Source organism: Mesoplodon densirostris, chromosome 2 (genome assembly GCF_025265405.1).
Source record: "Mesoplodon densirostris isolate mMesDen1 chromosome 2, mMesDen1 primary haplotype, whole genome shotgun sequence".
Taxonomy (NCBI): domain Eukaryota; kingdom Metazoa; phylum Chordata; class Mammalia; order Artiodactyla; family Ziphiidae; genus Mesoplodon; species Mesoplodon densirostris.
Window position 1 is genome coordinate 184,483,345 of NC_082662.1, and position 27,849 is coordinate 184,511,193.

General features: G+C 39.3%; 1 protein-coding gene and 1 pseudogene across 2 annotated transcripts in view; one reads left to right on the top strand and one right to left on the bottom strand.

The window, feature by feature from the left end:
• LOC132476753 (ferritin light chain-like) overlaps positions 1-19,268 on the top strand; it is a 40,622-nt pseudogene extending 21,354 nt beyond the window's left edge.
• An 815-nt stretch (positions 19,269-20,083) lies between these two features.
• The window catches only part of UCHL5 (ubiquitin C-terminal hydrolase L5), a 52,224-nt gene continuing 44,458 nt past the window's right edge, over positions 20,084-27,849 (bottom strand). For both annotated transcript variants that reach the window (XM_060091441.1, XM_060091442.1), the window contains exons 10-11: positions 26,038-26,136; positions 20,084-21,029 (exon numbers count right to left, since the gene is read on the bottom strand). In XM_060091441.1, the coding sequence (XP_059947424.1) occupies positions 20,985-21,029; positions 26,038-26,136 (144 nt within the window). In that variant the 3' untranslated portion in view covers positions 20,084-20,984. The remainder of the gene's footprint in view (positions 21,030-26,037; positions 26,137-27,849) is intronic.

A 27,849-nucleotide genomic window follows, 5' to 3' on the forward strand; every position in this document is an offset into this window, starting at 1 on the left:
AGCTAGCTTGGGTTATACCTATATATGATGCCAAACAGAGACAAACACTAATCAACTCATTCAATCGTTCAAATATTTCCAAAGAGCAAGTTCCAAGTGCCTACACTCACTGAGCACTTTCTACGTGCCATTACCTCTAGTCCTCACAACGCCTGTACTGGAAGGTTATTTTTATCTGCTCTACAGATGGGGAAACTGAGGCTCAGAGAGATTAAGTGACTTGCTCAAGGACACACAACAATTAAAAAGTCATGATTCAAATCCAGATGTTTCTCTCTCCAAAGCCTATGATCTTAGTACTACACCATTCAGTTTTATTTTCAACAGTGATTAATTCAGGGCTTCCCTGGTGGCGCAGTGGTTGAGAGTCCGCCTGCCAATGAAGGGGACGCGGGTTCAAGCCCCGGTCTGGGAAGATCCCACATGCCGCACAGCGGCTGGGCCCGTGAGCCATGGCCGCTGGGCCTGCGCGTCCAGAGCCTGTGCTCCGCAACAGGAGAGGCCACAACAGTGAGAGGCCCGCGTACCGCAAAAAAAAAAAAAAAAAAAAAAAAAAAGTGATTAATTCAGAGAGGTGGAAAACCCAGTTACCTTCCCCAACTACTTCTCCAGCAGTGGTTGCTGGAACACCGTCGAAAAGCTGAACCAGGAATTTGCAGCCAAGGCTTCCCCATCTTCCTGGACTGTGTGGAACAGCAGGTATGCGTGCTACATGCCACAGGTTTGCCATGCTGGGTCACTGCCTTGTGGTAGTAACGTAGTTTGTGTTCAGTAAATACTTGTTGACTGACTGACAAAAGTACTACTTTCTAGTTTCCTTAGTCGTTCTCAGGGTCAGACAATTGTGGTATTAACATTTGTAATATGGGAGTAGCTAAAATATACTTTTATTTTTGCTATGATGTTATAATTTGTTTATGCAACTTAAGTTTTTAAAATGACCACAGTGGTGTTACACAAAAAGTATTAAAGTCCTCTTTGATTCTGATGAGTTGAGAGGGGAAGTATTAACTTTTATTTTCTGCAGTAGTAAGTGGAAGTTATTCACCCCACTGAAATAACCTAAAATCCAAAAATGTTTAAGAAATAGATAGAATGGACTCTGCTTTACATGTCTTTGCATAACCTTGAAAAAGTGGTGTAAATGTGCCTTTCTCTGTTTTCTCCATTTATAAAGTGTGTTGAAAAAGCGATTATTCTCCCATCTCACAAGTCAAAGAGAGACTTCAAAAATATTTAAAATGATAAAAATGGGATGATTTTGGAAAACCTACTGAATTCCTCAGAGATGAGCACAGTACATCTATACATGTACATGCTATAAACAATGCTGCTAATTACCAGGAGACTTTAGTTAACACTTAGCAGCTGGTTTGCTACAGAAATACTCCCACTCTCCCCCAAATCCACTTTCTTCTCTCCAGCAAGGAGAGGGACTCTCATTCTCCCTAAAACAGATGGGCTCTGGAAGTTGTTCCACCCCAGACAGGTCCCAGGTTCACAGATTCTCACCCAGCCCTGGGTGGTGGGAGGAGGGGTAGTTTGAGAGTTGGGGCAGCTCTGTAATTGTTGGCAAAGAGATTCGAGTGTTAAACAGAAACAGAGAGAAAAAGAAGAGAAAAATGTATTATAGGACAGATGAAAAAATACTCTCCACTTACCATTTTTGGTTTTAAAAAAAAAGGAATAGAAGGAAAGTGATAAGGAGAAACCAAGGATCGATTCTGGGCTGCTTGATAAAATGGAAATTAATCTCACTCACAGCCCCTAATCTGCTGGGTACTGGCAAGCCTCTCCTAAGGAAGGAATTCAATATTTTTATAAATGTAGAAGTAGCGGCCCCTTAATCTGAAATTGGACCGCATGTGGGAAGAGAAGAGTCTGGTTAGCAGAATTTAAAATAGGTGGGAAGAAATGGAAAGCCTAAATCAGAGTTCAAGTTTAGAAAAAGTTAGAACCCAGCTTCATTTGCTTTCCAACAAAGATCTGGGACACCTTTGGTTTTGAGTCTTGGTAAACTTACAAACTTCCTTTGTTCTTTTGATCACCATCCAACCATTTACCACTTGCTGCTAGCAGGGCATGGAATTTTTTTTTTTTTTTTTGCAGTACGCGGGCCTCTCACTGTTGTGGCCTCTCCCGTTGCAGAGCACAGGCTCCGGATGCGCAGGCTCAGCGGCCATGGCTCAAGGGCCCAGCCACTCCGCGGCACGTGGGATCTTCCCGGACCAGGGCACGAACCCGCGTCCCTTGCATCGGCAGGCGGACTCTCAACCACTGCGCCACCAGGGAAGCCCCAAGGGCATGGAATTTTTTAAGAGTTTCTTTTGCTTGTTTGATCCAAAGACTACAGTTCTCATCCACCTCAGTTTGTAAGTAGTATGAGGGGCCTGCATCCTACAGAATCTCGGATGGGAGAGCAGACCTTGGACGGGAAAATGTCTTATCCACATCTGTGGTTGTCATTCATTAGCACCTGTATGCAGACAGAGACCAGCCCAGTAATTCAACATTGGAGTTAGCATCCTGTAAACTGGGAACTCACTTTGTTAATAATCACCATAAAAAATAAAGCGTGGAAAGAAGACATGTCTTGTTTATAATTTTAAAAGATAGAGAGGCAGACATCTAATCAAATATAGATTACAGACATACAAAGGAAACGGCCGGCTTTAGAGAAAATGAGGAACACGAACCTCTCTGATTGGACTGAAGGATAAGAAAGCAGGCGTAGACTCATGTGTATCAGTGTATACCGGAGCCCACAGTGGATCACTGGCTTGACAGGGACCAGGCCAGATCTTTAGATCCTGGAACAATGGAAAGCTTACGGTGCCTTCCCCACATCCCAGCAATACCCTACCATAAGACACATGTAAAGAAATCCCACAATGCTCCGATTTTCCACACAACGTTATTTCTGAATGTTTTTCTCATTTTATGATGCCCTTTTTGGCATGACTTAGGTTGCCTAATGGGTTCTCTAGTATTGGTAAGACTTGGTCGTTTGCCCACAGTCAGGGAGCAGGTCCTTTTGAGCCCGAGGAAAAAGAATACTACCTAGTCCCAGCAAAAGTGGAAAGTCTCAGTAGACATCAAAGATGAATTAAAGATCTGGGCTACCATGTCTGTACCAGGCACTCCCAAGGCTACTGAACTCGTTCACTTTGGGTTCCCTTTTCAAGTTGGGGGTGGAGTGATCACTGGTGGGTGATGGCTGGGATCTCTTCCAGTTAGTTATAAATAGTCATGAATCTACAGGGTTCGTGGAATGAGAACAAGAGGGAGAGGGCAGGAAAAAGAAGGGGCCCTCCATGTGGCTTCACCTCCTCCTTCCCTTCAAATACCCTCTTACCATAACCTCAGGGCTCCTCCCACCCTAGGACCCTTTGTGTCCCCTCACTCTGGAGTTCTGCCCCAGGGCAGAGGTATCAACACTAGTTTATTGGAAGAGGGGGTGTCTCCACTTTTCCTGTATCAAGGCTGGGGGATGAGAAAAGTCTCATATTGGAAATCTGAATTCATTTCCCTATCGAAACATTATTACACACCTGGGTTTAGCTTTGTATGTCTTTATCATTTTAAGGATCAAATAGGCTTTTTTTTTTTTTTTTTTTTTTTTTTTTGCTGTACACGGGCCTCTCACTGTTGTGGCCTCTCCCGTTGCGGAGTACAGGCTCCGGACGCGCAGGCTCAGCGGCCACGGCTCACGGGCCCAGTCGCTCCGTGGCATGTGGGATCTTCCTGGACCGGGGCCCGAACCCGCGTCCCCTGCATCAGCAGGCAGACTCTCAACTACTGCGCCACCAGGGAAGCCCCAAATAGGCTTTTGAGAGCATAACTTCTATTTAGAAGATTCCTTCAAAAGGAAGCTGCATTCTGAGTTCCAAATGACTGACCAGAAATAATTAGGAAGACTGCCTGTACAGAGGAATGCTAGGGACTGTCTTTATATAAACAGCAATGCATCTAAGAAAATACTATGTGTGCCTATCAGTACAGCAATAACATGTGTTGAGAATCTGGCATACGCTTTTGAAAAAAAGTCATATGTAAACTCTGATACAATGTAAAATGTACCCACTGCCAAAAGAGAGACCTCAAGTATTATATGGGATCTGAGGAGAGCGTTAGCTTCTCTGATTCTGTTTGCTCATTCTTGAAGGGAAGGAATTGATGAAGAAGAAAATATTTGACATGCACTCTGAAAAATAACTAGAATTTCTTTTTATTTATTTATTTTTTTTTTGTGGTACGCGGGCCTCTCACTGCTGTGGGCTCTCCCGTTGCGGAGCACAGGCTCCGGACGCGCAGGCTCAGCGGCCACGGCTCACGGGCCCAGCTGCTCCGCGGCATGTGGGATCTTCCCAGACCGGGGCACGAACCCGTGTCCCCTGCATCGGCAGGCAGACTCTCAACTACTGCGCCACCAGGGAAGTCCTAGAATTTCTATAAGAAATACGGGGGGAGCAGGGATTCTAGTCAGAGGGAATCATCGTAAGTAAAGCTTAAAGGAAGAATAAAAAGGGGTGCTTTTGGGAACTAGTAGGTCCAACTTGACTGGAATATGAGACACAAGAAGTAGAGGGGGAAATGGTTTAAAAGGTAGACTCTGCCCAAACTGTTAAGATGCCACACACCACATGAACAGTCTGGATAGTTTATTTCTTTGGTACGTGAGAGAGAGCATTTCAATTTTCCTGAGGAGAAAAGAGTTATGTCTGGGGAAGATTAATTTAAAGAAGAGAAGAAGCAAATCAAAGGGAAATACATGCAGTAATAGAATCAAAAAGCAAAATATTCGCATTTGTCTGGGTAAGGCGGACCTCTTTTCACTAACAAAATATTTGTGTTAGTCTGGGTATGTTGAACTCTTTTCACTAACAATAAACTTAGGGCAACAGTAAAGGTGAGGTAGCAAGAAAAGAAAAAGTTCACCCTCAGTGAATACTTAACAAATTTTGCATTCATCCACTCTAGTAAATTATTTTAAAAATTTCGACACGCAAATTAAGCCTCATGTGTTAGGGTTTGTCAGAGCTTTAAATTTGAGTAAGGTCCAGGGAAGGAGGGAATCTTAAAGCTTTAAAGATGGCCCTGCCAGTGTCAGGGTGGTGGCATGAAAATGCAAAGTGGTGCTGATGAGTCATTACACAAGACCGCCACAGCGTGTAGGAGGAGAAGGTAAAGGGAACTCGAAGATGACTACTACATTTCATTTGGGGTGTCTAGTTACCAGTAAGGGAACAGGTAAGTCAGGAAGGAAGATGCGAGTGTATTTTCAGCCATGATGGCTTCAGGATTACAGAAGAATGTCTAGATGGAGAAGTTCAGCAGGTGGTTGAACAGGCACCTGGGAGAGAACCTAGGCCTTGGGAGTCATCTATACACACACCTCTGCGCTGACGCTGTGAGAATGGAGGAGTCTAACAAAGAAAATAGAAGAGCGTGAGAGGAGAAGCAATGTTATTTTCCTTAAGAGTCGTAGAATCTTCTTTTCCCATCTCATCCTAATAGAGTGAAAGCCTTGCTACCTGCTTATTATGTGTCTGGATGTAGATGCTGATGCAGTGAGGATGTGTGAGTAGGAGGTGGGGAGGCAGAGGAAGGGTACCAGAACACTGCATCCATCGTTTGCCCAATGGCTCATGCAGGGACCTGGATTTTTCCTGGATACCATTACGGGCTCCTGTGGCTGATAGGAAGTGTGCTCCCAGACTCCATGGGAAATAGGGGAACCTGTTTCCAAAGAGCATCCACCCTTCTGTGGGGGCAGAATGTGATAACTGTGGGAAGAAGAGGGAAGCTGAAAGCCATGAGTCGGAAGACACCTTAGTCGTAACTCATCCATGGCAGGGAGGTGTCACCAAAGAGAAACAGATGGAGACGTACGTGGGCCAGAGTCACCTCCAGTTGGGGAAGACCCCAACATGATGACCACATCATTCTCTGCTTAACTCCCTTTAATGGCTTCTATTCATCTTAGTTTGAAGACCAAACTCCTTGGTGTAACTCACGAACATCTGCACAATTCCTATTGCTAGCTCACCAAACGCAACACGTGCATTCGCTCTGTGGCTCCAGGCGTACTTCAACATTTCTAAACCCTTCTCAGCTCTGTCCTATCTCACAGCCTTCAGGCTTCCTTCTGCCTGGGATACTTCCCTCCGCACACAACCCCCAGGTTTGTCTCCTTAACTCCCTCTTCTTCAGATTTCAGCTCAAACTCCCCCTCTCCCCCCACCATAGGTCAGGTCTCCTATGATCTATTATGATCTCACAGGAATCTTTACTTTCATAGCACTTATACTGGTTCATAATCATATGTTTGTGGCTATCCGGTTCATGTTTCTCAACCTCACTAGAGAGTAAACATCATGAAGACAAAGGTCATGTCTGTTGTTTTTACCATTACATAGCCAGAACCTCATTAAGTACCTCACACTCAGTATGGTCAGTAAATATTTATTAAACTACTTGATCCAGAAGACACTGTCTCCAGCACTATAATGAGACAAATATCATTAGCCTTAAGCCATCCATACCAATATTCCTCCTTTTTATTGATGGAATAGCCTGATGGTGGTAAAGCTCTAGAAATAAGATTTCAGCTTTCTTTAGAAACTAACATTTCTTAATATCTAAAAAGCTATTACAAATTAATAACATTAACTTTTTTTGGGGGGGCACGTCCCGCGGCATGTGGGATCTTAGTTCCCTGACCACGTGTCGAACCCGTGCCCCCTGCAATGGAAGCACTAAGTCCCAACCACTGGACCACCAGGGAAGTCCCACAAATGAATAACATTAACTTTAAAAATATTAACACATCAACAGGAAAAATGGACTAAATACATGACAGGTGCATACTTCACTGGCTAAGAAATACAAACGGTCATTAAACACACACAAGCATAAACTCCACTAGTAATCAAAGAACATAGGAAAGATAAGAACTACATATATTCTTATATATTTATTCAATTTCTTTTAATAATTAAGAACTACTAGTCAGAATCTAAAAAACAAAACAAACAAACAAAACCAAACAGAAAAAGACTCATGGAGACAGAGAACAAACTGTTGTTCACCATAGGGGAGGGCGTGGGGTGGGGGGGTGGACAAAACAGGTGAAGGGGATTAAGAGGCACAAACTTCCAATTACAATTAAGTCACAGGGATGCAATATACAAAACAGGTAATATCGTCAATAATATTAAAGGGTGACAGGTAACTAGTCTTAGCATGCTGATCATCTCGGAATGTAGGTAAATGTCGAATCACTATGTTGTACACTTGAAACGAATATAGTGCTGTATGTCAATTATATTTAAATTTAAAAAAAAGAACTCTACAAGTAACCCTTGACAGTTTTTACATGCAGAAATGAACAGAGAAGGAACTCCATTGTCTAGTAATGCCGTCCCGGTAGTGACTAAATCTCCTGCTTACAACAACTTTAAACAAAAAACAACGGATGAAATGATCAAAGTACCAACAAGGTAGTAAGGAATTACTACACCGAAGAAAAGAGAAAAGAACAACTCGAGAGAGAAAAGAGCCCCTGAAAGATGCTTTTGCTTTTTAGACATCTGCCAGACTCTGGAAATTTTAACTTTCATTTTTACGGCCTCCCAGGTCAACAGGAATAGAAATCAAAGCCCTGTCTTCCCGAAAATAAGAATTCATTTGGAAATGCTTCCCACAAAAAACATCTGGACTCCAAAGGATTACACATACTTGAAATCAGCCCTTGCACAGTCTCATAGTCCAGAACTAACTTTTCAAAAACAACGTTCAATAAGGAACACACATGTGTGTGCATGCAAACACACACACACACACATATGCACACACACAACTTGAGCAAGAACTAACAGAAACCACAAAGTGAAAAACAGATCCACTAAGACTTCAGAAATTGGAATAATCAGACTCATTATATGGCAGCAAAACCTTATCATCCAAATCCAAGCAAAGTACTAATAGAAAGGTAAAATGAAGGCCAATATTACTCAGACATAGAGGCAAAAATCCCAAACAAAATATTTGCAAACAGAATCTAGTAATAAATAAAACCACATACTAGAGCAGCATCAAATTAGGTTTATCCAAGAAATGCAAGGTGGGTTTAACGTTGGAAATATCTGAGCATTGAGATCAGAAATACCCAGGCATGTAATGGGTAAGACTCTTCCTCTGGACGCACTTCAATAGATACTATGACTCTATTACATTTGCAGGTCTACAGTTGGCCATCCCTTTTTTTTTTACTAACTCCTTCTGGCTTTAGCTATGTTCATAAAATATTAATATATTCAATTATGTTATAGCAGAGGTTGTAAAGTGAAGACTTTGGGTCAAATTTAGCCCACAGTTGGTTTTTGTTTGGCCTGTGGTGTTTTAAAGAAAGTGAACCCAACATTTACAAATTGAGAAATTTCAATAAATCCTGGTTTGGGGACTTCTTTCAAAAAACAGGAATATCTGGCAATACTGGCCCCTCTGTTTACCTGGAAACAATCAGCTACAGCTGAGGAATAGCTGCTCCCATTAGGTAAGGTGTGTATTCTCCTGTTCACTGAGAACTCTGCCAGTCTGGCCACGTGTCACTTGCCATTAATCTGTATGTGTTCTATTTTTCTCCCTCTTAGAGTAAACTTGAGAGAAAAATAAAATACGTGTTGTTCTATCTTGCTGATGAGAGAAAAAAGGAAACTGGACAAAGAGGGGCCTATATGTCAAAGAAAAGTAAAGGAAAGCACATATTTTCGTGAAAGGGAAGACTATCACTTCGTGTTCAGTATGTTAAACCTGTCCTTTATATGGCCTGCCTGGATCTGCAGGCCTAAGTTTGTGACCTTTGGGTTATAGTCACGTTCAAATGGCGTGGAAACAGTCCGTCTCATTCTAGGGGCTGTCTACTTTTTTTTTTTTTTGCAGTACGCGGGCCTCTCACTGTTGTGGCCTCTCCCGCTGCGGAGCACAGGCTCCGGACGCGCAGGCTCAGCGGCCATGGCTCACGGGCCCAGCCGCTCCGCGGCATGTGGGATCTTCCCAGACTGGGGCACGAACCCGTGTCCCCTGCATCGGCAGGCGAACTCTCAACCACTGCGCCACCAGGGAAGCTCCTGCTCCTAAGGGACTGTCTACTTTTATATTCTGTTATGTGTTGACTTTACAATTTAACTTGCAGAATGCAGTCTTATTTCCCTAATTCCCTAGCTCCTGAGATGCACCTCTCTAGCCCCCAAATGCTGATAGTACTTACAAGTCACCATCGTTACTTATCATTTATCTTGAACTTAGACTGAAAAGCAGCTAACACCTCTGTTCTCTTTCCTCCCCTTGTTTCCCCCCCTCACCCCAAAATAAGTTGTTACCGAATCTGAAAAAAAGAAAAATGTTGACAGGAATGTTTACACCGTGACCACAATATATAATAGTAAGTTGGTATCTCAAGTGGGAGTTGATTCTCATAAGCATTTGTTCAAAATACATAAATAGTCTTACGGCATGTGCGGCAGTAACTAGACTTATTTTAGACTGTTTTGTCTAATGGACGGGTAATAGGTACTTATCATAATGTTGTCCCTGCTCTTTGGGGAAGTTACCACCAGTGACTATTATAATCTCACAATATTAAAACCCAGCCCAAGCCTACAAGGCAAGACCATGTCTCTTCATCCCTGTTTTCCCAATAAAGCAGTGAACCTCAGATTGAATGAGCCAATGAATGGACAAGCAGATGGTAAAGCCTGTTTCCAGTCTTGCTTCTTCTATTATAACACCACCATGTGGTATTTATAATAGGGCTTCTGTCCTGACATTTACTGATGCTGAAATACAGACTTCAAATTTTTTTAAATGGTATTTCTATCCAAGGCCCCAGAATTGTCTGCATTTATTTAAATACATATCCAGAAAGCAGCTGATTTTCCTTTCAGTGAATACATTTGGAAAGAAGTTATAAAGATGGTATACACAAACGACTAGATGTCAAATTGGAGATGCTGTGTCAGAATACATGGTTTATATAGCTTATACTCATAGGCTTGATTTCTTATGTTTAGACTCAACCATGAGAGAAAGCAAGAGAGGACCAGAAGTGTGTGTGTCTAATACAATGAAGCTTTAATAGAGCAGTATTTGTTTTAAGGGTTAGTTGTATAGACAGATATGAAAGCCATCTGTTTGCCTCGTAAGTGCTACTTAAAAGTTATAACAAATGACAAAGTACATTTCAGCAGACAACAGAATATAGGTCAAGATCACACAATAGTTAGTAGTATAGCAGCACTAGAATCCTAGGTGTCCCAAGTCCAAGTCCAAATCCAGTAGCCTGTAACATTTTGCACCGGGGGTTAGAATCTGAGAATAAAATTGTATGCAGAAAGGTCAGTGTTTTAACTCTGAAGTTGTGTTTACCAGCTTTAAGAAAGGTAGCAAGTATGCATAGTTCTTAGAATGGCAGTAGAGGCTGGAGTGAACAAGTGGCTCACAGAAGATATAAAGAGGTTACTAAGTGGACACACCAGTGTTTTTGACTGCAAATACTAATTCAAGTAAATTTTGCCCTAAAATCTGAAAAAGTAGCTGCATCACCCAAGATGTTCACGGTATTAACAAAACAATTTCTCCAATAACAGTCCTGTGTGCTCTGAGAGAAAAACTTTCTACCTCATAATAAGTGTGCAGAGCATTCCAAATGTGCAAATTAGATATAGACTATTTCACGAATGTGATATTAAGAAAGGTCATGTTGGGGACTGCCCTGGTGGTCTAAGGGTTAAGAATCCGTCTTGCAATGCAGGCCAGGGGAACTAAGATCCCACGTACCACGGGGCAACTGAGCCTCCGTGCCGCAACTACTGAGCCTGCACGTTACAACTAGAGAGAAGTCTGCAGGCTGCAATGAAAGATCCCGCATGCCGCAACTAAGACCCGACACAGCCAAAAAATAATATTAAAAAAAAAAAACTCATTGAGCTGTACACTTAAGATTTGTATACTTTAATTACTTCATTATATGTATGTTCTAATTCAAAAAAAAAGACAAAAAAGGGGTGAACAGACACACAAAATGAAAGGTCATGTTGGCAATATTAGAATAGAAACCCTGATTCCTCGTACATAGGTGTTACATAGGTTTCAGGAAATAGTCCCTTTATTTGGAGACAGTTTAAAAAATTAAATTAAGGAGCCCCTCCAGATGTCATTAAGAAGCCAGAATAAAATTGAAATGAAATAAACTTAAATTACAACATATTTGAAAACGTGTGATATGAGAAGGGAAGTAGGAAAATATCAACCAGTGATAATTATGGAGCTTACAATTTTGTCACTGTGTCCCTAGTGATGTATAGGAAAAGGACATAGTAACATTTTGACCAAGGAGGTGTGTAGTAAACCAGGCAGATTTGGTTGATGTCAAATATGACAGAACATATCCCAGGTTATGACAGCCAGTATCTCTAAAAAAACAAATAATTTCCTTTCCAATCACTTCTATAGTCAACCAACCTTCTGGCCTTAATTCGGTTTCCCGGGTAAGTTCATCTACCAGGGAGAAAATGTACTGATAGGCCATTAGGAATATTTGGCCCATTTGGCAGTTATAACTATAAAGTAAATTAATAAATTGTCTTGGGCTTCCCTGGTGGCGCAGTGGTTGAGAGTCCACCTGCTGATGCAGGGGACGCGGGTTTGTGCCCCGGTCCGGGAGGATCCCACGTGCCGCGGAGCGGCTGGGCCCGTGAGCCATGGCCGCTGAGCCTGCAAGTCCGGAGCCTGTGCTCCGCAACGGGCGAGGCCACAACAGTGAGAGGCCCGCGTACCGCAAAAATAAAAATAATAAATAAATAAATAGTCTTTTAGGCGCACCTTAGTCTCCTGCAAGTTTTATTAAATTGTCTCAAATATCCGACGTCCTTATCACCTTCAGTGAGTATACTCGCAACGCCTCAAATCATAAGCTTAAAGGGCAGATCTTGAACTTTGGTAACCTCACTAGGAGACACAGCCCAGGGGGCCCAGCCTAGATAGGCTGTTAGTGTCTAATCAGAATCATTATAACCACCAGGCCCAGAGCTCATGTTTACCACTTGCTGTGTGCATTTCTTAATAACTCAGCCAAGGTCAACAGTGTCTCCTGCAAGTCTTCTCATCAATCCAGAGAGTTTTCTCATGTGCGTGCTTCCACTGTATGATTCTGTGATAATGCAACTTTCACCTCTAAGAATGGGGGACGGACGGGGAGGAAGGAAGAGGGAAGGAGAGGAGAAGGGAAGGGTAGTTGGGAGGAAGAAGGGGAAAGAGAGGGAAGGGAGAACTGAAGAGAGGTAACAAGGAAGAGAGAGGCAGGAATGGGAGAGGGAGTGGGAGAGGGAAGGAAAGGGAAGGAGCATGAATTCAGGAGCCTCAGCTCATGTTTGAATCCTAGGTCTACTCCTTACTAGCTGTGTGAACTTGACCAAGGAACTACCTTAGTGGTTTAGTGTCCGCATCTGAATAAGGGAGATAATAGGATTTACTTCCCATTGTGTGGGGATTAGGGTTACTACGTAAAAACACTTAGGACGGTGCCTGACACATTGTGAACAGTTTCGCATTTTATTCCTAATAAATTTTCTAAACGACTGCACTTTTGCATTTTGCTACAGAAACTGTAAAAATCCTAAAACCAATTTCTCAAGTGCAGCAAATAAAGCCCAATGCCCACTGATTAGGGAAACAACACTGATTTCTGTGAATATAAAAATAACAGGTGGGCTTCCCTGGTGGCGCAGTGGTTGAGAGTCCGCCTGCCGATGCGGGGGACACGGGTTCGTGCCCCAGTCCGGGAAGATCCCTATGTGCCGTGGAGCGGCTGGGCCCGTGAGCCATGGCTGCTGAGCTTGCGTGTCCGGAGCCTGTGCTCCGCAACGGGAGAGGCCACAGCGGTGAGAGGCCCGCGTGCCGCAAAAAAAAAAATAAAAAATAAAAAAATAAAAATAACAGGTGAGGCTGTGCTTGTTAAATTTTAATGTGCATAGGAATCAACTGGGCATCTTGTTAAAATGCAGATTCTATTCCATTGGCCTGAGGCGAGGAGAGTCTGCCTTTCTTACAAGTTCCCAGGTGATGTTGGTGCTGCTGGTCTGTGGGCCACACTTTGAGTAGCCAGACTGTAGATAGTTTGATTCAAAGGAAAAAATATAATAGTTAGGAGGAAGGAAGTAAAATAGAATAATATATTTAAAATGCTAGGGGAATGGCCACCAGTAGGGAGTACTCCATAATCAGCTGTATTATTATTGCTCAGAAGGCATTCTAGGCATGCCTTAGATTGCACAACAAATACATTTATTTCAAATATATGTGTTATATATATGTATATGTGTGTATATATGTATATAAACTGCATTTGTTTATGTTTTGTTCATGCTTAACTGCACTTAGGGAGCATCTTACTGGAAAAAAAATCCTGCCAATACTTTTGTTATGAGAATAATTAGCTAATTTACTGATATAGTTTATTTACATATTATTTAGAATACAAAATTAATTTATTCTCATCGGAAAAATTCAATTATCTCAGAAGCCTATACATTTAAAATGGAAAATTCCCCACTTCACCCTTAAAGATCTAAGCTCCTAAACTAGTAACTGTTAAGAGTTTGGTGTGATATTTTTAAATATTTTTTATTCTTATATATCCATATAAGATTTTTTTTCAGAAAATCTACACCACTATAATGCAACTTACTTTTTCCTCAAAGATATATCAAACATCTTTCCATGTTAATACGTAGAAATTCACCTCCTTCTTTTCAGTGATTGCACAGTATTCCAACATACTATGACTCATTTACCCATTCTCTATTGCTGTGCTTCTAGGATGTCTCCAATTACCTGCTATGACAAATAATGCTACAAAGAATTTTCTTATACCCGTCTTTGTATAGGTGTCTGAATACATCTGTAACGTGGTTTTTGGAGTGAAATTGTTGTGAAGGATACAGACCACTGAATTTTGAGAACTGCCAAATTGCTTTTCAAAAAGGCTTCTACCACTGTTCCAGGAGCCGGCCCTACTTCCGTGCACATTGTAAAACGGCCATTTGCAATCACTTTGACTTCTTCATAATCTGACAGGAAAAGGTCATCCCTCTATTATTTTAACTTTCATTTTCTTAATCACTAGTGAGATTTACTATCTTTTATAATGTCACTAGCCATTTCAATTTCTTCTATGAATTGCTTGTTCTTATCACTTGCCAATTTTTCTCCTGGGTAACCTTTTTCTTTTTCTTTTTTTTTTATAAGAGCTCTCTGTATATTAGATATTATACTTCTAATATACATATTACATTTTTTATGGTTAAGATTTTGTTGGCTTGCTGTCTTTAATGGGGTATGTTACTGTACAGAAATTTTTATGGAATCAAGCATTTCACTCTGGATTCTTTTTTTCTATGTTTTTTTAATGTTTTGTTTCTTGCTTAGAGGCTTTTCCCTTCCCCCCAATAATAAAATATTCTCCCATTTTTTTCTAGTAATTTCATTTGTTTTAGTTTTAATGTTTACATCTTTAATCATGATGTATATCAAATTGTTTTTAAAAATACACTTGCATGAGGCTTTTACCACTGGAATTATGGTTTAGTCAATACTATATTATTATTGCTACAAGAAAGGGTTAGAGAAGTTTATCATGTAAAATATCTGGATAGCCTAAAAAGGATAGGCCAGTGGTCCTAGCCTTTTCTAGGACCTACATTTTCTAAATATAACTTTTGTTCAACCTATTTTCATATTGATACCCCAAGTCAACTGTCATCAAACATTACTGCAAATTAATATTCTGAATTATTACATGTTGGTTCTGCCCGCATGTGACTCACTTTCATATTGCTGAGTCAGTGCTTCAGAAAGAAAATTCTCTTCATTCAGGTCTCTGCTTAAATATCATCTCCTTAAAGGGACTTTCCATGGCCATCCTATCAAACCTCAGCTCCCTCCATCCTTTTGTCCTGGTTTCTTTTTACAGTTCTCCTGCTACTTGAAAAATTATATTAGACAGGCTTGTCTATCCTATTACTTGTCTCACCGTGAGGGTGGGGCTTTATCTCATTCACCACTATACCTCCACCATCTAGAACAACTCAGGTATGTTGAATAACTTACCAAAGAATAAATTAACCAAAGATATTACCAGATCTTGAAAGGTATGTCAAGATGTTAACATATCAAGTCAAAAACAAAAGGACTAGGTATGCTTAAAGTGGTGACTCTTTAGTTGGGTCAGTCACTGGATCTAGTGCCAGTAACTATGTGCTAAGGAAAATAACAAATTAAAGAACATGTAGGCTTGCCTGATCTAGGAATTCACTTTACCTTAAAAAATAAAATTCCCCCCTAAAAACTGAGCTATCCAGTTTGCCCGTTTCTGCGCTTTATTCCTTACAAGCCCCGATAGGGGGCTTGTTAAATACATTAAAGCATATTTATATAATGGAATTCTAAGCAGCCATTAAAAAAGATGTGATATAAGCATAATTATTAATATGAAAAGAAGTTTAGGGCGAAATAGCATGCAACATAATCCCATATTCAGAACAAGAAAATATCTATTACATGTGTGAGTGTAAACACATCCTCTGGAGAGATCTACATCAGAATACCAACACTGATTATCTCTAGGTAATGGGATTAGATTTGATTTTCATATATTTTTTATTCTCTGTATTTTCTCATTTCTCTAAAATAAACACACATTACTTATGTGAAAAGGAGAAATTGTTTTGGGGTGGAAGAACGTAGTAGTGTGTGATGAAGTGGGTTTGCACACAGCACCCACATCGACCTCGTCCTCCATCCTTGGAGTGCCTTCCTACTCTGCAGACTGACTAGTTAAAAACCAACTTCCATACACTACCAAATGTAAAACAGATAGCTAGTGGGGAGCAACCGCAAAGCACAGTGGTTTGTGACCACCTAGAGGGGTGGGATAGGGAGGGTGGGAGGGAGGGAGATGCAAGAGGGAAGAGATATGGGGACATATGTATACGTATAGCTGATTCACTTTGTTATAAAGCAGAAACTAACACACCAGTGTAAAGCAATTATACTCTAATAAAGATGTCAAAAAAGAAAAAAAAACAATTTCCCAGACTCCCTTTGCAGAAAACGTAACGTAAGACGTGGAAGTGACAAGTAAGGCAGAAGCCATCTCCATGGCATGTGCAGCCAGGGAGAGGTGGCAGTTTTCTGCTTTCCCGTGTATGGTCACTGGGTGCCTGCAGACAGTGTGGCAGGTCCCCACTCCCAGAACATAACCTCTGCAGCCTGTTCTAATGTCAGAAACCCCACTGGCGAACCCCTTGGCCGCTGCAGTAGTAGCAGTTGCCCTGGTGGGCCAGTTAACATATGTTTTGCTGGAGTCTTTTCTGGGGACCCAAACTTGAGCCCATTTCTCCATACCTTCCAATGATTTTGCAAGGAACTAAGTAGTTTCAAAATTCCCAGTATTAATTCCCATTCCTCTTAAAATAGCTAGAGTGGTTTGTTTCCTGCAAGTAGATCGTCAGTGATACAAAAAAGATAAATTGTGTATCATCAACTTTAAAAATAATGTATATTGCACAAATCTATTTCAGAATGTGGAGAGGGCATGTGAGACTAACATACAAAAACATGTGGGGAAAAAGGAGCACTAAGTACACTAACATGTTAATGTAGTCATCTCAGGTGGTAGAACCATGGGTAATCTAAATTTTGTTTTGCTTATCTTTAAGTTTTTTTTTTTTTAAGGGAAAACCTTAAAAGCCATGTTTTTTTCTGAAATAAAAACAGAATCCTCTTGCAGGAAAAGAGCAATTTCTGAATGTATCCTGAAATGTTTTAGGCAACTAGGATTAGTAACTAAAGGTATTAATCTGCATGTAACACTGTAGCACACACAGGAGTATGTATCATGGTCTAAGTAGGGGAGCAAGTCCCCATGGTTCATGATCTCAGAACAAATATTTGTCTATTCTAGTGACACAGTCAAGCTGACTGCTCTCTGCTAGAAAAAGGGCAACTACCTTGGGAACTAAACATATGAAATTGAGACTAGCCAGTACCGCAGCTGTTGGTGAGCTTTCTTTGTTTAAAACAGCAGAAGTATATCCCTTAGAATTGGCTATTTAAAAAGGCATAACACAGAATGGAAGTGCCTTCACCTACCCAATCATTAAATGAGATTTCAGAAAAGAAAGGGCAAAAGTGAAATGAGCAAATGAGATTTCTTTTAAACATTTCTTTAAAAAAATGTTTTTCCCACATAACTAACACGTATTTCTGAATTGCTCTTTATTCCTCCATTTTCTCTACCCACTAGCTTCATGACTTAGGACGCAGAAAAGGATGTCATACTTCTTTATTCACTGGCAGAAATTATCGTGAAGGGACACAATGCATTTGCAATCATCAAGGAAGCAGATAAAATAAACCATTCTTAAGCTATGGAAATGCCTATCAAGGAATTGTATTAGAATTAGATTAATAAGAAAATATCCTTATATCTATCAACTCAGTGATTTTATAAAGCTAATTTTTATTTATTTACTTTTTGGCCTAAAACAACATAAATTTATTCTCTTACAGTTTTGGAGGTCAGAGTCCAAAAGGAGTCCCACTGAGCCAAAACTAAGATGTCAGCAGGGCTATGTTCCTTTCCAGAGGCTCTAGGGGAAAATCCCTTGCCTTGCCTTTTCCAGAATAAAGCTAATTTTTAAATGTCATTTGATACTAGCTACTTTTATTAAAAGCTTCTTTCAATGACAAGTTTTTAATTTTCATAAACACTAATTTTAGATCTTTTATGGTTGTTTTCTGTCACCTAAGATATTCACCTGTTTCCCCTAAAAAGCTTTGTATTTTAGCTATTACATTTAGGCCTGTCATCCATCTCCAATTCATTTTTGTGAGGTAGGGGATCATGGTTCATTTTTTTCCATGGGGATATTTAGCTGTTCCGGCTCCATTTGTTGAAAAGATTTCCCTTCTCTGTTGGATTGCTTTGCTACCTCTGTCAAAAATCAAGTGACCCTATAAACATAGATTTGTTTTCAGGCTCTCTCTTCTATCCCACTGAGCTATTTGTAGATCCTTATGCCAGTATCACACTGTCCTTGATTACTGGATACTACCTACTACAATACTCCTTGTATTGCTTTACAAAATTTAAGACTCTACAAAAGAGGGTATATAAATTAAGCTGAAATAAATGTATGGGCTCAAGATGAGCTTAAAATAATCCTTATGAAATCATTGTTAAACTGTATCATGGCTTTGAAAACACTCCATAATCACTATCGTTTCCAAAGTGAAATATATTTACCCACAAATGAAAAACTACACATTCTTCATGACCTTCAACTGAAATTATGTATGAAAAATATTTCATTAATTTTACTACTCAACTTCCCACCAGGTCTTAAAAATACCACAGTGTAGTAAGCCTAAAAACAATCCTTAGGCAGTGTGCTCGGTGGTCCCGAGGATCTGTCTCTTGCTTCAACCGTGTTTGGACGGAACAGACCCAGGGACACCCCTTGTTCCAGCCTCTGACCACCCTCCAACCTTTTTTCCCGTCTTTACTTTTGGAATCAGCCACTCAGCTATCCTCGGCCACCAGGCCCAGCCAACTCCATTTTTTGAGCTTAACTCCTTATTAACCCATCAACCGGGAGCTCCAGGATTCCTCAGAATGATTCCACCCACAGGGAGGCTGTCCTCCACGGCCTGGTCAACAGGCACCTGCAGGCCTCCTACACCTACCTCTCTCTGGGCTTCTATTTCCAACGAAGCGTTGTGCCTCTGGGGGGCGTGGGCCGCTTTTTCCACGAATCGGCGGAGGAGCAGCGCGAGGGCGCCCAGCGACCCTTGAAAATGCAAAACCAGTGCAGCCACCTGGCCGTCTTCCAGGACGTGCAGAAGCCGTCCCAAGAGGAGTGGCATAAAACCCAGGACGCTCCTGAAGCCGCTGTGTTCACGGAGAAGAACCTGAATCAGGCCCTCGTGGACCTGCACGCCCCGGGTTCTGCCCACGCACAGCCCCGCCTCTGTGACTAACTGGAGGGCCACGCCCTAGATGAGCAGGTGAAATTCATCAAGAAGATGGTCGACCACCTGACTAAGCTCCGCAGGCTGGCCGGTCCCAGGCTGGGCTGGGCCAGTATCTCTTCGAAAGGCTCATCCTCAAGCACGACGAGGAGCCTCCAAAGTCCAGTGGCCTTTGAGGAGCCCCTCTGGTATCAGGGCTTCTGCCTGAAGCAGCTCTCGGCAGCAAGGAGGCACCTTTTTAACCACATTGGAGCCCTCTCCCAACCCTTGGACCAAATGGAAACAATAAAGCTTTTTACAGGAAAAAAAAAATCCTTAAAAAAATTTCACGTGTTTGAAACTAGAGGATGCGAACAGTCTCTCTGAAACTAGAGGATGCGTACACAGTCTCTCTACATGTTTAAACTTTTCCATAATAAAATATTAAAGTTATGTATCAATTTCAGAAAGGTACCTAGTAAAGAAAAAAGTAGATTATTTCCTTTACAAACGTAAGTTTTATAAAATTTCCTTTAAAGTTTAACTTGGAAAAGAAGATTAAGAGCAAGAATACAATATTATTTTATAAAATAAAAAACAAAGCAACTCCCAATTCCATTGTGGGCAAACGATAAATGGCTCTTGGAAACTACTGGGCTGTACTAATTTTGTTCAAATTGGCAAAGAAGGATCCTCCACCACCACCGTCATCCTTTTTTTAAAAAAAAGCAGATAGCCTGAATTGCTAAACCCCCAATTCTTTATAAAGATACAGCTTAACAGCTTGTAAAAATGTTGCCAAACTGAGAGTAGCACCAAAAAACTTTAAGATTTACAATCTGTTCTTAACCTAAAATTTTGCTTTGATGCATAATACACCTTCCTGAAATAATTCTACAATACAAAAATAATCCCAAACACTGAAAAAAGTTTGCTAAAATAAAATTGGGATTTTTTAAACTTTTTCTACGGGTAGCAATGAAAATCACTAGAAACTATGTTTTTTTTTTTTAAACATTTATTTATTTATTTATTTTTGGCTGCGTTGGGTCTTCGTTGCTGTGCGTGGGCTTTCTCTACTTGCGTTGAGTGGGGCTACTCTTCGTTGTGGTGTGCAGGCTTCTCATTGCGGTGGCTTCTCTTGTTGCGGAGCACGGGCTCTAGGCACGTGGGCTTCAGTAGTTGTGGCTCGGAGGCTCTAGAGCGCAGGCTCAGTTGTTGTGGCACACATGGGCTTAGTTGCTCCGCGGCATGTGGGATCTTCCCAGACCAGGCCTCAAACCCATGTCCCCTGCATTGGCAGGCAGATTCTTAACCACTGGGCCACCAGGGAAGCCCAGAAACTATACTTCTGTTCTTTTCAAATCATCTCCTTTAAAATCAAGCTTTTACAAATAATCGGTATAGAAGCTAAAATTCAGTTTTTAAATCTTCAAAATATTTAGATATCAAAGACAGAAATACTGATTTTTTTCATTAATGATGAGAAGAAACAAGAGACTCCATTTAATCAAGATCTGACATTTATAAATTTTAAGCATTTAACCAAGTTGGAAGATTGGAAGATTCATTATAACAATTACAGGTAGAGAAAATCATTTGTCCATTTTCATTACGGTAGGTCATTACGGTAGTTATCTGTCCAGAGAACCAACAGGAGTTCTCAGATCCAATGTCATATAATGGGATTTGGGCAAGCGCTCTGAACACCACTTTTATTTAATATGCACCACATGCACATGATGCAGGCAGGGAGAGGTTATGAATCCATGCATTGAAGACGAGACAGACTGGGACTATTGCCAAACGAGCGCTGAGTCGATTAGGATGTTGCTCAAAGTTCTTTATACTTAATGGTTTCCTTGAAAATAAGTGCAGAAGCAGAAATGTGTACACATCCCAAAGCATCTTCTTCATTTAGTTTCCTGTGCTTTCTTTGCATTCTGTTTTTCTTTTGCCTAGAAATTAAAGATAGTATATTATAAAATCTTAAAAGTCTGTTCCAGTTCATATTAAAATGAAATGTGTCTAAGAGGGCATTCTAAAGCTAAAAAGCTTGAGATGCGTTGTTTGCAAGATTTCTAGAGAATTATCTTTTCTAAGACTCACAACAAACTACTCCTGGACAATGATATAGTTATGCTTTGCCCTCAATAAAAAGGATAATATTTGGTTTGCAGTTCTTTCTTACCTGAAGTTGAAATGTATTATTATAATGGTAACAATTTAAAAATACAAAACTCATCCTATAAAGTCATACTCATTCATAACTATTTCAAAACAATATATTTACATGTGTGCCCATTTCTCATACAAACTGAGTAAATGAAAAATCCTATATTAATTTCTGCATATTTGAATAAATGAGTTTAACATAATAGTTTACATGAGTTTAACATAACTAAGGATTATATACCCATAGTGTTGATAAACCTCACATATAAGTGAGGCTTTTTTCAGTCATATAAGACCAAAAAAATGTTTTCACAAGTTGTTTCACTTGAACCTCGTAACAAGTATAGAGCTTGAACACAGTAATTCTATTTCACTTTTTAGCAGATGAGGAAGCCAGAGTTTACAGGTGTTATCAAACTTGACCAAGTCACACAACTAATATATAACAAAACCTCAATAGAGGTCAAAAGACACATATTCTATACCAGTGCTTCTAATGTAGAGACCAATGACCTGGGGACAGTGTTAAAATGCAGGCTGGGGCTTCCCTGGTGGCGCAGTGGTTGAGAGTCCACCTGCCGATGCAGGGGGCGCAGGTTCGTGCCCCGGTCTGGGAGGATCCCGCATGCGGCGGAGCGGATAGGCCCGTGAGCCATGGCCGCTGAGCCTGCGCGTCCGGAGCCTGTGCTCCGCAACGGGAGAGGCCACAGCAGTGAGAGGCCCGCGTATAGCAAAAAAAAAAAAAAAAAAAAAAAAAAAAAAAAAAAAAAAAAAATTCAGGCTGAATTGGTAAAATGCCTGAGGATCTAAATGTCTAGCAAACTCTCAGGTGATGCCAATTCTGCTGGTCCTCAGGTGACATTCTGAGAAGATTTTAGAAGACTATAATATAATGTTCTTTCCACTATGGCACTTGAATCAGAAAGGAACAAATAAATTAGACTTTTGCTATTATACAATTAAGAAAAAAACTTATTTAATGAGAACAACTATAATCTTTTTTTTATAATGCATTATAATGATAATAGAATTATCATACAACCGTATGATAAAATTAAGTGCAATGCCTTAGAATATATTAAGAGGAAATATGTTATACGTACCATATAGAAATTTAAAAATTGCTTGCATAAACATTTTTAATAACAAGCATAATTTGTAATTTGATATGTACAATTTCTCAAAGAAGTCTTCTGTTTCCAAATAATAAAACTACTATTCAATTTTAGATGTAATTTGGAAATAAAAATATGTACCTCTTTTCTTAGTCATCTCTGAATATACAGGAAGTTTACTAGGATTAACAGGAATCAATCTACTGGTTAATGACATAAATTTTACAACTTAATTTAAAAAGCAAATACATATAATGCAGAGTATCCATACATGTATTGAACTATATAATTCAGATAAAACTAAGGGTAAGCTAAATAAAGTAAGTTAAAAATAATTACCACCATTTATTGAGCACATATCATGAACTTGACCAATATTATCTCATTTAATCCTTAAGAATGTGAAATGTGATTACCAATTTATAGATGAGGAAATAGATTCTATAATAAAGTAAATAACTTGCCTAAAAGCAACAGCTAATAACATAACAGCTAAGTAACATATCTGAGATTTAAACTGAAAGCCTATATTCTGTTTTGCCTTTGTTGAAAAATAAAAAATGCTGTATTTCAAAATAGCATGGAAATAATGTTCACTGTTAAGAAATACTTTCCTTCTATTTAGTGTGCTAGTGAGACAAAAATTGCTGACTGAAGTCAGATAATTCTCTAATATAGGTATTAATGTACATATTATTGCAGATAACTTTATTCTTCTACCTTATTTCTATTAAGAGATATAAAAAGTAAGTTCTGCAGATTAGTTATTTATTACCAACTGAATTATAATGTCTTGGTAAAATCTGTACAAAATTCAGTACTGTGCTTTGAATCCCCCATAGCAGCAAAATCTGTGATTCTAAATTATGGTAGGTTATTGGTGGTTGTTAAAAACCTGGGATAGACAATGATTCAGAAATACACATAAAGGTTGAGATAAAATTTTAAAAGAATTGTAAATGTATCTGAATAAAAGTTTTACAAGTGAAATCTTAATATAGCTGATTTTATTTTATATTTTAAGGAACAGATTTGGTATATGGCACAAGAAGTTTTATAACTTTATATTTTTAGGTTACCTCCTGAGCAATCTTTATGTAATGTATACTCAATGAACTGATCAGATAAGAACAGAAGCTTCATAGAACAAGAACACTTACACGGCGATATCTTAACCTAATTCATTAAAGCCACATGCTCTTGGGAGAATCAAAGTCCTCACTCTTTGTTATTTTGTAAAATGAAAAGATTTCCACAGGTCAAATACTTCCACACCATCATAGGCAGTCAGGACCTGCCTCCAATTACTCAGAAATCTGATCCTGGACGGCTTTAGCACTTAGCAACACTGCCTAGACTAGCCACATCTTTTCTACTTTCACTTGGCATTGGGGGGAAGGGGGGGATTTTTGACATAATAATCCATTTCTGAATTCTACATGTAATTCTTTTCTTAGAAGTATTACTTATTAAGTAATGTTCACTACTAAAGTCTTTATATTGGATACAATTGTAAAATCTAATAATCTTCATCTATTGTTTTTTAATTTTTAACATTTGCATTTACCAGCAGAAAGTGATATTTCAATATGATATATGATTTCTTTTTTCAAAATAAGATGAACAAAAATATATTTGTGCTAAGGAAGCTGATTATTGGCAGAAATTAAGCATTTAATTCTAACCACAGATTCAAAATTTGTGGATGTGAAATTTTAAGTGGCATAAAGCTATTTAGGAGCTACCCTGTGATCCCCCAGAATCTTTAGCATGACTTTATTCTAGCGCTTATCAGAATAATACTATCCAGGGCTCCCCTGGTGGTGCAGTGGTTGGGAGTCCGCCTGCCGATGCAGGGGACACGGGTTCGTGCCCCGGTCTGGGAAGATCCCACATGCCGTGGAGTGGCTAGGCCCGTGAGCCATGGCTGCTGAGCCTGCGCGTCCAGAGCCTGGGCTCTGCAACGGGAGAGGCCACAGCAGTGAGAGGCCCGCGTATAGCAAAAAAAAAAAAAAAAAAAAGAATAATACTATCCAGCACAGTACTATAGGCATGTATTCCTTTCCCCAACTAAGTTGCTTAAGACAGAAAAATGTGTCTTAACTATGTGTATATCCACTGACTTTAAGAGACTGCCTCAAATATAGTTTCAGCTAGATAAATGTTGGATAATCAAAACATTTCAAAAATTTTAATCAAATAATGAATCTGAATTCCCTTCAGAATCTAGGCACATAAAAGATACTGCATATACAGTATCTTTCTGTATAGTATCTATACAGAAAGAAATGTATCTCAATATTGCTTGTACAATATTATTAGTCAAAGAACAAGCAAGTCAGTAACTACCCTTTCAATAAAACAGACATATAATGTCTTTGTATTATATTCAATAAAACAAATGCAAACACAAGAAGAGACTGAATTGGTATTCCACTAACACTAGGCATTCATATACTGCCACCCTGTGTCCAAAATAATGTGAACTAAGGAATTATGGTTCTAATGTAAAAGCTGAAAAGCTATTGTACTCTATCTATGCTTTTAAAAAAATTATGGAAATATACTGTTATTAAAATCAAATAAGAATGATCCTTTTCTTAATTTGCCCAAAAAAGTTTACTCACAGGCCAATTTTAAAGCAAAACATATATATGTAAAATTTCTCTAATAACATTTGTCTGGTCCCTAATAATATTTATCTATACTTAATACCTGATACATCATACAATTGAGCATAACAGTCTATATTTCATTTTGTTTAATATTTTCAACAGAGAAATATTTCATAGTGTTTCATACAAAGAATATAATATCGAGGTACTCTGTTAACCAGGCAATTTTGAGGATCACAGGACCCTAACTGTTAATCTAAAACTTTAAAAATCAGTTTCCCATCTTGGACTTTTATGATTTAACACCCTGAGATACATGAATAGAAAAACCTATATGGAAAAGAGAAGACTTAGCAGTCTTCTTCTAAATTTTCTTATATGTAAATTTTTACATTTAATGCTAAAAGTTGAAGCACATGTTCAGGATCTAGATAATAAGGTATATATAAAAACCTTAACTCACATCTTGTATTATTTAGAATTTATGATGATATCTAACAGCTGGGTTGAAATGTATCTTTGCTTCATGAACTTAAAAGTTAATAAGAAAAAAAAAAACCTACCATGTATTCTGGTCTTTAAGTTAATGGTCCAAATTTTTCACTAACCTATGCTAGTTTTCCCTGAGTGGAAAGAGTAATAACTTAGGAATAAGAAAACCTATTTCTTAGGCTAGGTTATGTTTTAGTCCCCCTTCATTCTAGTAGTAAATTCGATGATAATTCAAATTTTTGCTAAATTAAATAAGAAAAATCTATTATTTCAATAATTAAAATTAATAATTCGTTTTCAGCTAAAGGAAGAAAAATGTTTTAAATTTCATTCTAATATAGCACAACCTGAATTCCTGACACTAAGGATTCTGTAAAGCTAAAGCAGTAATGCAATTCCTTATTTTTATTTTGTAATATTAGATTGAACTAATGTTCCTCTAGATGAAAAACAGTAAAAGCAAAAAAATAAAAATAAAAACCTTCAACAAATTTTATCTCTTCTCAAGCCAAATAACATTTTTTGGAGAATCTAAATCTAATTTAACTACTCACCAGTAAAATACTTACCTTTTCTACTAGTGGTATTAACTGCTGGTGTTCTGCTAAAGTCTTTAACAATTCCATAATGAACGGCAGGTAATTATGCTTCCTTCTGATATTTTCAATCTGAAAATAAAACATGTATCAAACCACACTAACTTTGTATTTTCACTAAGTTTCTGATATTTTAATTTTTGCTTCCAACTCAAAATAGTAATGGAAGAAAATCCTCCATTCCCATAAAAAAAAATATGAGAAACAATGAGATTTCCATTGCCATTGAGAATAAAGACTAATTACAATAAAACATGTGGAGAGAGTTCCCTGGGTGTCGCTTCCTACTCTTGGCTTATCAAATAACAGAGGTTTTTAAAAGTCTAATCTGAGATAATTTATGAAAACTTAACTTACGAAAGCAAACTTAGAGGGACTTCCCTGGTGGCGCAGTGGATAAGAATCCACCTGCCAATGCAGGGGACACGGGTTCGAACCCTGGTCCGGGAAGATCCCGCATACCACAGAGCAACTAAGCCCGTGCGCCACAACTACTGAGCCTGCGTGCCACAACTACTGAAGCCTGCGTGCCTAGAGCCTGTGCTCCGCAACAAGAGAAAGCACTGCAATGAGAAGCCGGCGCACCACAACAAAGAGTAGCCCCCATCCACCACAACTAGAAAAAGCCCACTAGCAGCAAATGAAGACCCAACACAGCCAAAAATAAATAAAATTAAATCTTAAAAAAAAAAAAAGGAAAGCAAACTTAGAAGGCCCACGTGATAAATTAACACTCTTGCTACTACACCTATGTAAATAATAAGGCCATGCCTAATGAGACCAGCTTTATTGTGTGATTAAGAACAATCTTTCTTTGACATTATTTTTGACCAAAAGTAAATAGACTGTAGGGACTGTCTGTGCTTCAGTGGAAAACTATGCATTGTCTAAAGCATGCTCTTCCAAGTTACGTGATTGCAACCTTTCACTGTCTGGTAGGTTCAATTTACTTCCCTTCCTATAGGGGAGGAAAAATTTTCCATCTTTTGTGAATTCGTTTCAACATTCCTATACTTCATATAAATTTGAGCTTCTTTGACTTCTTTGAAATAGTTGTGACATCTTACAGGCTTGTTCAATTAATGAACTAAATAAAATCTTAACATGTTCATTTTATATCAGTATGAGAATCATTTTATTTTTTTGAACAAAGCATTCTCCAACAATGTAGTAAAGATTCTAAAAACTTAGTTTTATTTTAGGCAAATATTAAAAATTAGTTAATTATGTAACAACACTGGAAAAGAATATATAAATAATACGTAGGGTTTTTTTTTTTTTGCGGTTCGCGGGCCTCTCACTGTTGTGGCCTCTCCCGTTGCGGAGCACAGGCTCCGGACACGCAGGCTCAGCGGCCATGGCTCACGGGCCCAGCCGCTCCGCAGCATGTGGGATCTTCCCGGACCGGGGCACAGACCCGTGTCTCCTGCATCGGCAGGCGGACTCTCAACCACTGCGCCACCAGGGAAGCCCAGGGTTTTTTTTATACCACATAAAATAGAAGATAACATTCAAGTTTTCATCCCTTACTTTCCTGTCACCATATATTCAGCCCTCCTTTTTCCTCCTGCCTGGAATACTCTGGAGCCAGTCCCTACCACTTCCACCTGAAGAAATCCTACTAGTCCAAGGTCCATGTATTCTAAAAATCACATTGCTGGCTGTTAAGTGTGTTGCAAAGCAGTATCCTGACACTGTGGTAAGCAACAGAAAGAAAAAGAACAATCCCTGCCTTCAACTGAGCTTAAAATGAAAAACTGCTTTTTCTACTGTGACAAACATGAC